Source organism: Tachyglossus aculeatus, chromosome 2 (assembly GCF_015852505.1).
Source record: "Tachyglossus aculeatus isolate mTacAcu1 chromosome 2, mTacAcu1.pri, whole genome shotgun sequence".
NCBI classification, from domain to species: Eukaryota; Metazoa; Chordata; class Mammalia; order Monotremata; family Tachyglossidae; genus Tachyglossus; species Tachyglossus aculeatus.
Genome location: NC_052067.1, coordinates 169,444,804 through 169,462,108, shown reverse-complemented (window position 1 = coordinate 169,462,108; position 17,305 = coordinate 169,444,804). Strand labels below are relative to the sequence as shown.

General features: G+C 49.1%; 1 protein-coding gene across 12 annotated transcripts in view; it reads right to left on the bottom strand.

The window, feature by feature from the left end:
- C2CD5 (C2 calcium dependent domain containing 5) overlaps nt 1-17,305 on the bottom strand; it is a 224,110-nt gene that overhangs the window by 172,247 nt on the left and 34,558 nt on the right. For 7 of the 12 annotated variants that reach the window (XM_038765539.1, XM_038765557.1, XM_038765593.1 and 4 more), the window contains exon 7: nt 1,421-1,572. In XM_038765539.1, the coding sequence (XP_038621467.1) occupies nt 1,421-1,572 (152 nt within the window). Of the gene's footprint in view, nt 1-1,420; nt 1,573-3,690; nt 3,816-17,305 lie in introns of all 12 variants that reach the window. The other 5 variants (XM_038765549.1, XM_038765568.1, XM_038765585.1 and 2 more) reach the window with 2 other exon arrangements.

Sequence of the window (17,305 nt, the reverse complement as noted above, 5' to 3'; positions counted from 1 at the left end):
AGTGCTGGGCACATAGTAAGCGCTTAACAAATACCGCAATTATTATTATTAATAATAATCACTTAACAAGTACCACAATTATTATTACTCAGAAATACCCCTGATTGACTGGAAATGCTGAAAGTTCGCTGTAGGCTTGGAAGGTGCTCACCAACTTTGGTGTATTGCCCTCTCATCATCATCAATCGTATTTATTGAGCGCTTACTGCGTGCAGAGCACTGTACTAAGCGCTTGGGAAGTACAAGTTGGCAACATATAGAGACAGTCCCTGCCCAAGCGTTTAGCACACAGTAAGTGTTCAAAAAATACCACTGATGGATTGACGCTATCGACTTGTATATATGTATATATGTTTGTACATATTTATTACTCTATTTATTTATTTACTTTATTTGTACATATCTATTCTATTTATTTTATTTTGTTAGTATGTTTGGTTTTGTTCTCTGTCTCCCCCTTTTAGACTGTGAGCCCACTGTTGTGTAGGGACTGTCTCTAGATGTTGCCAATTTGTACTTCCCAAGCACTTAGTCCAGTGCTCTGCACATAGTAAGCGCTCAATAAATACGATTGATGATGATGATGATGATGATGACTTAGAAGGTGGAGAAAAAAAAAAAGCAATTGGGGCAGAAGCCCACCTGTTCACGTACTAAGAGGGGAATGGCAAAAAAAAAAAAAAAAAGGAATAAAATCTCAACAATCAATCAATCAATCAATCAATCAATCGTATTTATTGAGCGCTTACTATGTGCAGAGCACTGTACTAAGCGCTTGGGAAGTACAAATTGGCATCACATAGAGACAGTCCCTACCCACCCTCAACACTAACTGGTTCACGCTCACAACACAATTTGGGGTAGTCCTGGAGAGACTGACTTTTTACATCACTTTCTGCCTCTAATTAAATTCGGAATCAGAGGAAAACAGACTCAAAGAGGTTTTCCCTGTCTGGGGAATTTGGTTTCCAAATTGACGCTAGACGCCAAGGCCCGAGCTCGCTCCGGGCGGGGAACGTGTCTACTCGCTCCGTCCTGAGCGCTTGGCCCAGTGGCCCGCGCGCACTGAGCGCTCGATAAACACCACCGACAGATTGGTTAAGGGTAGAAAAAGCCGATAAACACCACCGACAGATTAAGGGTAGAAAAAGGGAGCCAAAGCCGTTGATGCTATGAATAGGCTCCGCGGGAGGACCTATCGCGCCGTCGTGATTTAAGAGCGACTTAAGTTTCGACTCTGGCCTGAGCGGCCCCCCCGGGGTCAGGGGTCACCTCCTTCTCCCGAACCCCTCGGGGCGACCCTCGGCCCACCCCCGCGCTCCTCCGCCCACCTGCCTGCCCGCGACGGGAGAAGAGGTCGGGACGGAGGACTCGTCCGAAGGGAAAACCGCACGGGAACCGGGCGGGTGGCAGGCCTTACCGGTCTTGGGTGTCAAACTCAAATCTGTGTCAGAAGAAGAGGACTGCCGACTGTAGGACTTGGAAGGTGAAAAGGAATAGGTTTGGTTTTTCAGAGGGGTGGAGGGTCCTGAAGAGTGAGTGTTGGGATTGGGCTCTTCACTGAAGGCCAGCCTGCCAGAAGAAGTGGGAGACACGTTAATCGGGAGCCACGGGACCCGTCTGACGGAGACCTTGGGCCCGTCGTCCGGTGGCGTCCCGGGCGGGTCCGAGGCCCGACCCAAGGGGACCGCTCCTTGCCGACTCCGCGGTCCGCGGACGGACGCTGTCTGCGCCGGAACCGCTCGTGGGCCCGGGAGCTACGACGTGGCACACCAGGTGGGGAAAAATAAACGAACCAAAACCAAAAGAACAAAACCGACAGGCGGACGCACGTCAAAAGAAACAACCAAAGAGAATGCATGGCTTCAAAATATCTGCAACTCAACGGTGCTTTGGGAGACGACGATGGAAAAAAAAAAAAGATGATGGCGGAGTATGTGTGGGTGGAGATACTTCTCTTTATATCTGCACGCACACACGGGGTTTCCAGAGGAAAGCTGTTTCCTTATCCGATAGCAGCCCTCGAGTGCCACAGCTAAAAACGAACCGAGGGCGGCGGTTTGCGGCCCGGGGGGTGGCGGGGAGGCCGTGGAGCCGCGTGAGGCGGGTTCGGCCGGGGCTTACCTGGTCTCCGGTCCCGTCTCTTCCACAGAACGACCCGACGATGCGTTGCCGACTAATGGAAACCTCTCTGGGGGCGGCCAGGAACTCAAGAAACCGCCCGCCGTCGGCTCCCCCCGCCACAGCCTCAAGCCGAATAAAGGAAAACCGGGCTCTTGCCGAAAGCAAATCCCCCGGTTCCGGCACCCCGGGAATGTGCCCACCGAGGAGAAGCATGTGCGCCGGAGGGCCGGGGGGGGATCTGTTTTTGCCAACCTTTATTTTTACCCCTCGTGGGTTCTGCCCATCCCTTCATCCCGGGCTTCGCCAGCGAAGGCGGGGAGGAAGGGAAGGGTCGTGCGGCTGGAAACCAGCCCGGAGCTCGTGGCTGAATCTGGCTTTCGACGATGGGCCCCGTCGGCTGAGACCGTGGGCTCGCCGCGGGCAGGGAATGTGTCCTTTTGGGATCGCACTGACCTCTCCCGAGCGCTTAGTTCAGTGCTCTGCACGCAGTAAATGTGACTGGCTGGATGGGAGGAACTCGCCGTGAGAGGAGGCCATTCGGGCAAGTCGGCGGACGGATCTGTGGAAGAGAGTTTGGGAAGCAGGAAGGCTAATCCGGGCTGTCTGCTTTCGCTGCCCCAACAGCCGGGAGCTCGTCCCTATGAGCTGACCCCTGATGGGGTGTTGGCGGGGGGTGGAGGGGGGAGTCCGGGCATCTCCGGGGGAGGAGGAGGAGGGAGAGGAAGAGCAGAAGGAGGGAGAGGAGGGAGAGGAGGAAGAGGAGGAGGAGGAACAGGAGGAGAAAAAGGAGGAGGAGGAGGAAGGGGGAAAAGGAGGAGGAGGAGGAACAGGAGGAGGAGGGGGAGAAAGAAGAAGAGGAGGAGGAGAAGGAAGAGGAGCCGGAAGAGTAGAAAAAGGAGGAGGAGGAGGAAGAGGAGGAGGAGGAGAAAGAAGAGGAAGAGGAGAAAGATGAGTAAAAGGAAGCACAGGAGGAATAGGAGGAGGAAGAGGAGAAAAAGGAGAAGGAGAATGATGAGGATGATGCGGAGAGGAAGAGGAGGAGGAAGAGGAGGAGGAGGAGGAGAAAGAAGAGGAAGAGGAGAAAGAGGAGGAAGAGGAGGAGCAGGTGGAAGAGGAGAAGAAAAAGGAGGAAGAGGAGGAGGAAGAGGAGAAAGGAGAAGAAGGAGGAGGAGGAGGAGGGGAGAAAGAAGAGGAAGAGGAGAAAGAGAAGGAAGAGGACGAAGAGGAGAAGGAAGAGTAGAAAAAAGGAGGAGGAGGAGAAGGAAGAGTAGAAAAAAGGAGGAGGATGAGGAGAGGAGGAAGAGGAGGAGGAGAAAGAAGAGGAAGAGGAGAAAGAGGAGGAGCAGGAGGAGGAGGAGGAGGAGGAGGAGAAAGAAGAGGAGGAGGAGGAGAAAGAAGAGGAGGAGGAGGAGGAACTGGAGGAGGAGCAGGAGGAGGAAGAGGAGGAGGAGGAGAGGAAAAAGCTGTCTGGCACCTGCCTACATTGCCTAGGCTGCCTGCCCAGTGGGAGAGCTGAGTCGCCGCCCTGCCTCGGTCCCCGGGTCTGGCGCCCGAGCGGTCTCGTACCAGTGTAGACGAGAGTGGGTACAGACACAGAGAAGCTCTGAGTGAGGCGGGAGCCGGGAGCCGGGTGAATGGGGCTGCTGTGAGTCGACCGGCATCCGGGGCCTGGAGGGTGGACCGCAGGACACCTGAGAGGGCCGGCGGGAGGGCGGGCGGGCGGGCCGGCGGGCCGGCGGGCGGGCGACGTGGAAGGAGAGAAGACAACAGACACAGACAGTTGGCAGAGATACCCCGGCGGGGCGCCGGGACCCGGCTTCTAATCCCGCGCTCCGCCGCACGGCTGCCGCGTGACCTTGGGCGACTCGCCTCACGCCTCTGGGCCTCGGTTCCCTCAGCTGGAAATGGGGGATTAAGAGCGGGAGCCCCGTGAGGGACGGGGATTGGCTCTGGCGTGACTAACTCCTACCTACCCCAGCGCACACAGCACCGCTCGGCACGGTGTAAGCGCTGAACGAGTCCCACCGTCACTAATATTATTATTATTACGAAGCCCAAAGGAAACGGGATGAGAAACGCTCCTCGGTAAGGAGGCTCCGCGTTGAGACCGTTGGCGTTTAGAGGGACGGCTTGATTAGTCCAGTGCTCTGCACACAGTAAGAGCTCAATAAATACAATTGATTGATAAAAGGCGAGGAACTGTGAGCTCGTTGTGGGCAGGGATTGTCCCTCTTATCTCATCTGTCAAATGGGGATGAAGACTGTGAGCCCCCCTTGGGACAACCTGATCACCTTGTAACCCCCCCAGTGCTTAGAACAGCGCTCTGCACCTGGTAAGCGCTTAATAAATGCCATTATTATTATTATTACTGCTGTATTGGACTCTCCCAAGTGTTTAGCACAGTGCCCTGCACACAGTAAGTGCTCAAAAAATAGGATCGATTGAATGAATGAACCACCTCGGGGGCAATTAATTTAGAGACGCTGTTTTTGAGATATCGCCTGGGTGCTTCATTCATTCTTTCAATCGTATTTATTGAGCGCTTACTGTGTGCAGAGCACTGGACTAAGCGCTTGGGAAGTACAAATCGGTAACATATAGAGACGGTCCCTACCGAAATGACCGCTGCCCATGAAATAATAACGATGGTATTTGTTAGGGGCTTACTATGTGCCAAGCACTGTTCTAAGCATTGGGGGGGATACACGGAGATCAGGTTGTCCCACGGGGGGGCTCACAGTCTTAATCCCCATTTTCCAGATGAGGGAACTGAGGCCCAGAGAAGTGAAGCGACTTGCTCAAAGTCACACAGCTGACAAGTGGCGGAGGCGGGATTAGAACCCATGACCTCTGACTCCCAAGCCTGGGCTCTTTCAACTGAGCCACACGGCTTCTCAATAGTAATAAGCGATAATAGTAATAAGCACTTTTAGTACAGTGCTTGGCACAGAGTAAGCACTTAACAAATACCCTCATCATTATTATTAGTATTACTATTACAGTGCTCTGCACACAGTAAGCGCTCAATAAATACGATTGAATTGAATGAACGGAATGGGTCCATTTGCTGTTGTAATGATAATAACGATGGCATTTGCTAGGCGCTTACTATGTGCCAAGCACTGTTCTAAGCATTGGGGGGCATACAAGGTGATCAGATTGTCCCACGGGGGGCTCACAGTCTTAATCCCCATCTTCCAGATGAGGGAACTGAGGCCCAGAGAAGTGAAGTGACTTGCCCAAAGTCACACAGCAGACAAGTGGTGGAGGCGGGATTAGAACTGTGAGCCCACTGTTGGGTAGGGACTGTCTCTATATGTCTATATGTCTCTATATGTTGCCAGCTCGCACTTCCCAAGCGCTTAGTACAGTGCTCTGGACACAGTAAGTGCTCAATAAATACGATTGATTGATTGATTAGAACCCATGACCTCTGACTCCGAAGCCTCGGCTCTTTCAGCTGAGCCACACAGCTTCTCAATAGTAATAAGCGATAATAGTAATAAGCACTTAGTACAGTGCTTGGCACAGAGTAAGCACTTAACGAATACCCTCATCATTATTATTATTATTACTATTACAGTACTCTGCACACAGTAAGCGCTCAATAAATACGATTGAATTGAATGAATGGAATGGGTCCGTTTGCTGTTGTATTGTAATAATAATAATGATGGTATTTGTTAGGCGCTTACTATGTGCCAAGCACTGTTCTAAGCGCTGGGGGGGATAAAAGGTAATCAGGTTGTCCCACGTGGGGCTCACAGTCTTATATAATAATAATAATAATGACAGCATTTATTAAGCGCTTACTATGAGCAAAGCACTGTTCTAAGCACTGGGGGGGATACAAGGTAATCAGGTTGTCCCACGGGGGGCTCACAGTCTTCATCCCCATTTCCCAGATGAGGGAACTGAGGCCCAGAGAAGTGAAGCGACTTGCCCAAAGTCACACCGCTGACAAGTGGCGGAGGCGGGATTAGAACCCATGACCTCTGACTCCCAAGCCCGTGTTCTTGGCCCAAGGTTGTGCTGCTTCTCATATTGTATTCCCTCAAGCGCTTAGTACAGTGCTTTGCACAGAGTAAGCGCTCCATAAATACGGCTAAATTGAATGAATGACTCTGCCCCCGGAATTTAGCTTCCTCCGGGGCCGTGGTTCCTGACTTCTTCTCTCCCGCCTCTCCTTTCCAGGATTCCAAGTCCAACCCTGTATATATGTTTGTACATATTTATTACTCTATTTATTTATTTTACTTGTACATATTTATTCTATTTATTTTATTTTGTTAATGTGGTTTGTTTTGTTGTCTGTCTCCCCCTTCCAGACTGTGAGCCCGCTGTTCGGTAGGGACCGTCTCTGGATGTTGCCGACTTGGACTCCCCAAGCGCTTAGTCCAGTGCTCTGCACACAGTAGGCGCTCAATAAATACGATTGAATGAATGAATGAGCCCCCACCCCGAGATTGGATGCCCAGCTGGTTTGCCTCCAGCTGGTTTGCGGCTCCGGGGAGGCAGAAGGAGGACGTCCAACTGTCGGATCTACGGTTCCCTGCCCGGCGTTCCCGCTTGGGAACGTTCCCCAGCGATGGCCACCCCCAGTTGGATACGGAAAGGCCGCTTACTATGTTAAGCGCTTGCCCAAAGTCCCACGGCTGACAAGTGGCGGAGGCGGGATTAGAACCCAGGACCTCTGACTCCCAATCAATCAGTCAATCAATCGTATTTATTGTCTCCCCCTTCTAGCCTGTGAGCCCGCTGTTGGGTAGGGACCGTCTCTATGTGTTCCCGACTAGGACTTCCCAAGCGCTTAGAACAGTGCTCTGCACACAGTAAGCGCTCAATAAATACGATTGATTGATTGAGCGCTTACTGTGTGCAGAGCACTGTACTAAGCGCTTGGGAAGTCCAAGTTGGCAACGTATAGAGACGGTCCCTACCCGACAGCGGGCTCACAGTCTAGAAGATAATAATGATAGCATCGATTAAGCTCTTACTGTGTGCAAAGCACTGTTCTAAGCGCTGGGGAGGTTACAAGGTGATCAGGTTGTCCCACGGGGGGCTCACAGTCTTAATCCCCATTTTCCAGATGAGGTAACTGAGGCCCAGAGCCCACAGCACCCGTATATATGTATATATGTTTGCACATATACGTTAGAGAAGCAGCGTGGCTCAGTGGAAAGAGCCCGGGCTTTGGAGTCAGAGGTCATGGGTTCAAATCCCGGCTCCGCCGCTTGTCAGCTGTGTGACTTTGGGCAAGTCGCTTCACTTCTCTGGGCCTCAGTTCCCTCATCTGGAAAATGGGGATGAAGACTGTGAGCCCCACGTGGGACAACCTGATAACCTGATCACCTTGTATCTCCCCCAGCGCTTAGAACAGTGCTTGGCACATAGTAAGCGCTTAACAAATACCAACATTATTATTATTATTATTATTACATTTATTACTCTATTTATTTATTTATTTATTTTACTTGTACATATCTATTCTATTTATTTTATTTTGTTAGTATGTTTGGTTTTGTTCTCTGTCTCCTCCTTTTAGACTGTGAGCCCACTGTTGGGTAGGGACTGTCTCTATATGTTGCCAACTTGGACTTCCCAAGCGCTTAGTACAGTGCTCTGCACACAGTAAGCGCTTAATAAATACGATTGATTGATTGATTGAAGTGACTTGCTCAAAGTCACACAGCTGGCAATTGGCAGAGCCGGGATTTGAACCCATGACCTCTGACTCCAAAGCCCGGGCTCTTTCCACCGAGCCACGCTGCTTCTCATTCATTCATTCATTCATTCATTCAATGGTCTTTATTGAGCGCTTACTGTGTGCAGAGCACTGTACTAAGCGCTTGGGAAGTCCAAGTTGGCAACATATAGAGACGGTCCCTACCCAACAGTGGGCTCACAGTTCTCAATAGTAATAGACGATAATGGTAATAAGCACTTAGTACAGTGCTTGGCACAGAGTAACTGGGAAGCGAGGCGGACCTGGGGAAAAGGCCGGGAGCCTGGGAGTGGGAAGCTCTGGGTTCAACGGAGAGGCAGCATGGCTTAGTGGCAGGAGCCCGGGCTTGGGAGTCAGAGGACGTGGGTTCTAATCCCGGCTCCGCCGCTTGTCTGCTGTGTGACTTTGGGCAAGCCACTTAACGTCTCTGAGCCTCAGTTACCTCATCTGGAAAATGGGGATTAAGACTATGAACCCCACATGAGGCAAACAGATTACCTTATATATGCCCCAGTGATTTAGAACAGTGTTTGGCACATAGTAAGTGCTTAACAAATACCACCATTATTATTATTATTATTATTATTATTATTATCATTAAGTTAGAAATAGTGATGGTCTTTGTTAAGCACGTACTATGTGCGAAGCACTGTTCTACGTGCTGGGGGGATAGAAGGTGATTGGGTTGTCCCACGTGGGGCTCACAGTTTTCATCCCCATTTTACAGATGAGGGAACTGAGGCCCAGAGAAGTGAAGTGACTTGCCCAAAGTCAGGCAGCTGACGAGTGGCGGAGTCGGGATTTGAACCCATGACCTCTGACTCCAAAGCCCCTGCTCTTTCCACTGAGCCACACTGCTTCTCTAGGGAAGCCAAAAACATCCATGCTGAGAATAGGCTCCGGGCGAGAACCCGTCATGCTGTTATAATTCCGTGAACTTCTTGTGGCCGGGGAATGTATTATAATTAATGATAGCATTTATTAAGTGCTTACTATGTGCAAAGCACTGTTCTAAGTGCTGGGGAGGTTACAAGGCAATCAGGTTGTCCCACAGGGGGCTCACAGTCTTAATCCCCATTTTACAGATGAGGAAACTGAGGCACAGAGAAGTGAAGTGACTTGCCCAAAGTCACACAGCTGACAAGTGGTGGAGTCGGCATTCAAACCCATCACTCTGACTCCAAAGCCCATGCTCTTTCCACTGAGCTACGCTGCTTCTCACTGTACTTTTCCAAGTGCTTAGTCCAGTGCTCTGCACACAGTAAGCGTTTAATAAATATGTTTGAATGGATGAATGAATGAATGAATGAATTATTCTCCATTACAGGCCAATAATGAAATGTGAACACTTTCTCTGTCCAATTATTTACAATTCCAAGTTGGCACCAATACACAGAAACAGGCGCTTGGTAAAAAAAAAAAAAAATTGTCAAAATTAATATACTGCATGTATGTTCAATCGTATTTATTGGGCACTTACTGCGTGCAGAGCACTATGCTAAGCGCTTGTGTTTGTGTGGCGGGAGTGTGTGTAGCTGTGCAAAGGGGAGAGAGTGGTTTTTCTCCCTGATGCAGTATAGTTTCTTTTTTAATGTCTCCATTTTTCTTTTTTAATTGCAGGTGGTGGTATTGAATTTTGGGGGGTGTCATTGGTCAATCATTTATTTATTTATAATGGCATTTATTAAGCGCTTACTATGTGCCAAGCACTGTACTAAGCGCTGGGGAGGTTACAAGGTGATCAGGTTGTCCCACGGGGGGCTCACAGTCTTCATCCCCATTTTACGGATGAGGTGACTGAGGCCCAGAGAATAATAATAATAATAATAATGATGGCATTTATTAAGCGCTTAAGTGAAGTGACTTGCCCAAAGTCACCCAGCGGACAATTGGCGGGGCCGGGGTTTGAACCCACGGCCTCTGACTCCAAAGCCCAGGCTCTTTCCACTGAGCCACGCTGCTCCTCGATTTGTTATTAGCTTCTAAGAGCTAATAGCTAAGAGCAACCTAATAATATTTATTTATTTTGATATTTCCGAGCAACCTAAGCCCTGACTCTCGCCTAAACCCGTGGGTTAAGGGCCGCCTCCGTTTCTGTCCTCCCCAATCCCGCGTCCACCCCCGTGTGACCCTTCGGCCCGTCGCTGTGCGGCCTCAGACCACTTCCTTCCCTTCTCTGGGCCTCGGTGTTTCCGAACGCGGAAAAACGGAGAGGAGCTTTCCGCTCTCCCTCCCTCCTAGACAGGGAGTCCCACGAGGGGCAGGGATTTAGCCCAGAGTGAGCGCTTAATTTGCAAGCTCGTTACCTCTCCCGTCGTATTGCCCTCTCCCAAGGGCTTCGGACGGTGCCCTGCGCATGGTAAGCGCTCAATAAATACGACTGGCTTGCTAAAAAATTGGAAACCCGGCCGCCGCTGCCTAAACCCAAGATGACCTGAACGTCGCTTGCCCCGGGATCTCCTAGGAGGGGAACGAAGGATAGGAAGGAAAAAGCCTAGGGTTAAAAAGAACTGAAATCGCATGAGTACACGTAAAGAGAAAGATACTCACATGACAGGGAGTTTGAAACGCTAGAAACGCCACATAAAACGGGGCACAGGACATCAAAAACCACTGCGTCCAAAAAAGGCTCCGACGGAACTGAGGTGGGGGTGTGTGTCTGTCTTCTATCAATCAATCAATTAATCAATTGTATTTATTGAGCGCTTACTGTGTGCAGAGCACCGTACTAAGCGCTTGGGAAGTACAAGTTGGCAACATCTAGAGACAGTCCCTACCCAACAGTGGGCTCACAGTCTGAAAGGGGGAGACAGAGAACAAAACCAAGCATACGAACAAAAAAAAATGAATAGACTAGATATGTACAAGTAAAATAAATAAATAAATAGAGTAATAAATATGTACAAACATATATACATCATCATCATCAATCGTATTTATTGAGCGCTTACTGTGTGCAGAGCACTGGACTAAGCGCTTGGGAAGTCCAAGTTGGCAACATATAGAGACAGTCCCTACCCAACAGTGGGCACAGTCTAGAAGGGGGAGACGGAGAACAAAACCAAACATACTAACAAAATAAAATAAATAGAATAGATATGTACAAGTAAAATAAATAAATAAATAGAGTAATAAATCTGTACAAACATATATACATATATACAAGGGAAGGGAAGGAGGTAAGAAGGGGGGGATGGAGAGGGGAACGAGGGGGAGAGGAAGGAAGGGGCTCAGTCTTCTAGACTGTGAGCCCGCTGTTGGGTAGGGACGGTCTCTATGTGTTGCCGACTTGGACTTCGCAAGCGCTTAGCACAGTGCTCTGCACACAGTAAGCGCTCAATAAATACGATTGATTGATTGATTGTGCGTTTTTCCCCCCACCCACCCTACTTTTTCTGACTTCCTGCCCCGAATGTAGAAGAACAACTCACACGGAGCCCTGACTTTCCAACTGAGACGGTGATGCCTAAAAAGGAGCCCAACGCGGACCCGATTTTCAGGCTGAGATGGTGATGTCGACTCCTCCGAGTGACAGAGGCGACAAGAAAAACCTCCGCCTGCTCCAAAATTCCAGGCAGCCGGGACCCAGCGGATCTCTTCCAAAAAGGAAACCTTGGCGAACGAAGCCCGCTTGTTCCCCCGGCTTTAAAAAGGGGCGTGTTTTCCTCCCTTCAAGGCCCTACTGAGAGCTCACCTCCTCCAGGAGGCCTTCCCACACTGAGCCCCTTCCTTCCTCTCCCCCTCGTCCCCCTCTCCACCCCCCCATCTTACCTCCTTCCCTTCCCCACAGCACCTGTATATGTGTATATATGTTTGTACATATTTATTACTCTATTTAATTTACTTGTACATATCTAATCTATTTATTTTATTTTGTTAGTACGTTTGGTTTTGTTCTCTGTCTCCCCCTTCTAGACTGTGAGCCTACTGTTGGGTAGGGACTGTCTCTATATGTTGCCAACGTGGACTTCCCAAGCGCTTAGTGCAGTGCTCTGCACACAGTAAGCGCTCAATAAATACGATTGATGATGATGATGACGATGATGATGAAGTAAAGGCCCGTTTTCTGGCCGGCGGGTTCTCCTTCGATTTCTTTCCCGCCGCTCGCTCTCTCCGTCGACGCTGGTCAGGAAAAATGTCACCCTTGGCGGGCCCGGGAAGCGGAGGCGGGAGAATGAGCCCCATTCCCCGACCCAGAGAACAAACTGTCAGGGAGGGAGAAGGGAAATGCTCCCGGCCTCAGTCAAAGACCGAGTCATGAGAAGAAGATCCAAACTTATCCCATTTTTTGAAATGGTCTTGGTGAAGCGCTTACTCTGTGCTGGACGCTGTTCTCTGCCCTAAACTTATCCCAGAAAGAACAAACATTATTTTTTGAAATGGTCTTGGTGAAGCGCTTACTCTGTGCTGGGCGCTGTTCTGTGCTCGCATCTCCTTGAAGGCAAATCCCCGCCCCGTTCTGGTACTTATTTTACTTGTACATATCTATTCTATTTATTTTACTTTGTTAACACGTTTTGTTTCGTTCTCTGTCACCCCCTTCTAGACTGTGAGCCCACTGTTGGGTAGGGGCCATCTCTATATGTCACCAACTTGTACTTCCCAAGTGCTTAGTACAGTGCTCTGCACACAGTAAGTGCTCAATAAATACGACTGATTGATTGATTGATCTGCTCTAGGGATTAGAACAGTGTTAAGCACAGAGTAAGCGCTCAACAAGTACCACAGTTGTCATAATTATCATTATTAGATACGAGCTAATCCGTTCGGACGCAGCCCCTGTCCCACATGGGGGTCACAGTGTTCATCCCCGGTTTCCAGGTGAGGGAACTGAGGCCCAGAGAAGTGAAGCGACTTGGCCAAGGTCACCCAGCAGACAGGTGGCGAAGCCAGGATTAGAACCCAGGTGCCCATGATACCCAGGCTGGTGCTTTAATCCCTAGGCCACGCTGCTCTGTATTGAATAGTTTAATAATAATAATGACGATAATAATAAAAATAATAATAATAATAATTTATTGAGCGCTTACTGTGTGCAGAGCACTGGACTAAGCGCTTGGGAAGGACAAGTCGGCAGATTTTGACACCTGTCTACGTGTTTTGTTTTATTGTCTGTCTCCCCCTTTCAGACTGTGAGCCCACTGTTGGGTAGGGACTGTCTCTAGATGTTGCCAACTTGGACTTCCCAAGCACTTAGTACAGTGCTCTGCACACAGTAAGTGCTCAATAAATACGATTGATTGATTGCTTGAAATAATAATAATAATAATAATAATGGCATTTGTTAAGCGTTTACTATGTGCAAAGCGCTGTTGGGGATACAAGGTGATCAGGTTGTCCCATATGGGGCTCACAGTCTTCATCCCCATCTTACAGATGAGGGAACTGAGGCCCAGAGAAGTGAAGTGACTTGCCCAGAGTCACACAGCTGACAATTGGCAGAGCCGGGATTTGAACCCATGACCTCGGACTCCCAAGCCCGGGCTCCTTCCATTGAGCCACGCTGCTTCTCTTAGTTTGCTGCTTTCCTTGCCACAAGAGGCAAATTACTAAAAATAATGGAATTTATTGAGCGCTTACTACGCACAAAGCACTGTTCTAAGCGCTGGGGAGGTTAGAAAGTGATGAGGTTGTCCCACGAGGGGCTCACAGTCTTAATCCCCATTTTCCAGATGAGGGACCTGAGGCCCAGAGAAGTGAAGTGACTTACCCAAAGTCACACAGCTGACAAGTGGGGAGCCGGGATTTGAACGCATGACCTCGGACTCCAAAGCCCGTGATCTTTCCACTGAGCCACGCTGCTTCTCCTATGCTTACACTTTTTTATACAGTATCTGGTAAGCGCTTAGAACAGTGCTTGCCACATAGTAAGCGCTTAATACACACCACGATTATTGTTATGCACTAGGCACCGTACTAAGGCAGAAGGGTAGATAGGGGTTAACCAGATTGGACACAGTCCCTGACCCACATGGGGCTGACCATCCTAATCCCCACTTCACAGATGGGGGAACTGAGGCCCAGAGAAGTGAAGCGACTTGCCCGAGGTCACACAGCAGACGACTGGCGGAGCCGGGATTAGAACCCATGACCTTCCAACTCCCAGGCCCGGGCTCTACCCACTGGGCCACACTGCTTCACTTTCTGAGGTGACCATCATTAGAGGAAAGCATTAGGGGAAGCAGCGTGGCTCAGTGGAAAGAGCCCGGGCTTGGGAGTCAGAGGTCATGGGTTCAAATCCCGCCTCTGCCACCTGTCTACTGTGCGACTTTGGACAAGTCACTTCACTTCTTGGGGGCCTCGGTTACCTCATCTGGAAAATGGGGATGAAGACTGTGAGCCCCACATGGGACAACCTGATCTCCTTGTATCCCCCCCAGCGCTTAGAACAGGGCTTCGCACGTAGTAAGCGCTTAACAAATGTCGCCATTAATATTATTATTACCTCAGTGCTTAGAACAGTGCTTGACACAGAGTAAGTGCTGAACAAATACCATTATTATCATTCATTCACTCATTCAATTGCATTTATTGAGCGCTTACTGTGTGCAGAGCACTGTACTAAGCAATCAATCAATCAATCAATCGTATTTATTGAGAGCTTACTGTGTGCAGAGCACTGTACTAAGTGCTTGGGAAGTACAAATTGGCAACATATAGAGACGGTCCCTACCCAACAGTGGGCTCACAGTCTAGAAGCGGGAGACAGCGAACAAAACAAAACCTATTAACAAAATAAAATAAATAGAATAAATATGTACAAATATCATTATTTGTACATATAAAGAAGCAGCGGGGCTCAGTGGAAAAAGCCCAGGCTTTGGAGTCAGAGGTCACGGGTTCCAATCCCGGCTCCGCCACTTGGCAGCTGTGTGACTTTGGGCAAGTCACTTCACTTCTCTGGGCCTCAATTCCCTCATCTGTAAAATGGGGATGAAGACTGTAAGCCCCCTGTGGGACAACCTGATCACCTTGTAACTTCCCCAGTGCTTAGAACAGTGCTTTGCACATAGTAAGTGCTTAATAAATGCCATTATTATTATTATTACTCATGATAAATACGATCGACTGAGCGACTAGGCACTGTACTAATATGAGAAGCAGCGTGGCTCAGTGGAAAGAGCCCGGGCTTTTGGAGTCAGAGGTCATGGGTTCAAATGGCGGCTCCACCAATTGTCAGCTGTGTGACTGTGGGCAAGTCACTTCACTTCTCGGTGCCTCAGTTCCCTCATCTGTAAAATGGGGATTAAGACTGTGAGCCCCCCGTGGGACAACCTGATTACCTTGTAACCTCCCCAGTGCTTAGAACAGTGCTTTGCACATAGTAAGCGCTTAAAAAATGCCATTATTATTATTATTATTATCATTACTCCAGTGTTTAGATCAGTGCTTGACACAGAGTAAGTGCTGAACAAATACCATTATTATTATTATCATTATTACTCATGACAAATACAATCGACTGAGAGACTAGGCACTGTACTAATATGAGAAGTAGCATGGCTCAGTGGAAAGAGCCCGGGCTTTGGAGTCAGAGGTCATGGGTTCAAACCCCGGCTCCGCCAATTGTCAGCTGGGTGACTCTGGGCAAGTCACTTCACTTCTCTGGGTCTCAGTTCCCTCATCTGTAAAATGGGCATTAAGACTGTGACCCCATGCAGGACAACCTGATCACCTTGTAACCTCCCCAGTGCTTAGAACAGTGCTTTGCACATAGTAAGCGCTTAATAAATGCCATCATTATTATTATTATTACTCCAGTGCTTAGAACAGTGCTTGACACAGAGTAAGTGCTGAACAAATACCATTATTATTATTATCATTATTACTCATGATAAATACGATCGACTGAGCGACTGGGCACTGTGCTAATATGAGAAGCAGCGTGGCTCAGTGGAAAGAGCCCGGGCTTTGGAGTCAGAGGTCATGGGTTCAAACCCCGGCTCCGCCAATTGTCAGCTGGGTGACTCTGGGCAAGTCACTTCACTTCTCTGGGCCTCAGTTCCCTCATCTGGAAAATGAGGATTAAGACTGTGAGCCCCCCGTGGGACAACCTGATCACCTTGTAACCTCCCCAGTGCTTAGAACAGTGCTTTGCACAAAGTAAGCGCTTAATAAATGCCTTATTATTATTACTCCAGTGCTTAGAAGAGGACTTGACACAGAATTAAGTGCTGAACAAATACCATTATTATTATTATCATTATTACTCATGATAAATACGATCGACTGAGTGACTGGGCACTGTGCTAATATGAGAAGCAGCGTGGCTCAGTGGAAAGAGCCCGGGCTTTGGAGTCAGAGGTCATGGGTTCAAACCCCGGCTCCGCCAACTGTCAGCTGGGTGACTCTGGGCAAGTCACTTCACTTCTCTGGGCCTCAGTTCCCTCATCTGTAAAATGAGGATTAAGACTGGGAGCCCCCCGTGGGACAACCTGATCACCTTGTAACCTCCCCAGTGCTTAGAACAGTGCTTTGAACATAGTAAGTGCTTAATAAATGCCATCATTATTATTATTATTATTACTCCAGTGCTTAGAACAGTGCTTGACACAGAGTAAGTGCTGAACAAATACCATCATTATTATTATTATTATTATCATCATTATTACTCATGATAAATACGATCAACTGAGCGACTGGGCACTGTGCTAATATGAGAAGCAGCGTGGCTCAGTGGAAAGAGCCCGGGCTTTGGAGTCAGAGGTCATGGGTTCAAACCCCAGCTCCGCCAACTGTCAGCTGTGTGACTGTGGGCAAGTCACTTCACTTCTCTGTGCCTCAGTTACCTCATCTGTAAAATGGGGATTAAGACTGTGAGCCTCCCCGTGGGACAACCTGATCACCTTGTAACCTCCCCAGCGCTTAGAACAGTGCTTTGCACACAGTAAGTGCTTAATAAATGCCATCATTATTATTATTATTATTATTACTCCAGTGCTTAGAACAGTGCTTGACACAGAGTAAGTGGTGAATACCATTATTATTATTACTAATTATAAATACGATCGACTGACTGACTAGGCACTGTACTAATTAATGACAATAATACTAATGAAAGCATTGGTTAGAGAGGCAGCAAGGCCCAATGGCTACAGCCCAGGCCCGGGCATCAGAAGGATCTGGGTTCCAATCCCGGCTCCGCCGCTCGCCTGCTGTGTGACCTTGGCCAAGCCATTTGATTTCTCAGGGCCTCAACTCCCACATCTGGGAAATGGGGATGGAGACTGTGAGCCCCCTGTGGGACAGGGACTGTGTCCAACCTGAGTCCCTTGTATCTCCCCCGGTGCTCAGAACAGCGCTTGGCACGGAGTAAGCGCCGAAGCAGCGTGGCTCGGTGGAAAGAGCCCGGGCTTTGGAGTCAGAGGTCATGGGTTCAAATCCTGGCTCCGCTGTGTGACTGTGGGCGAGTCACTTCACTTCTCTGGGCCTCAGTTCCCTCATCTGCAAAATGG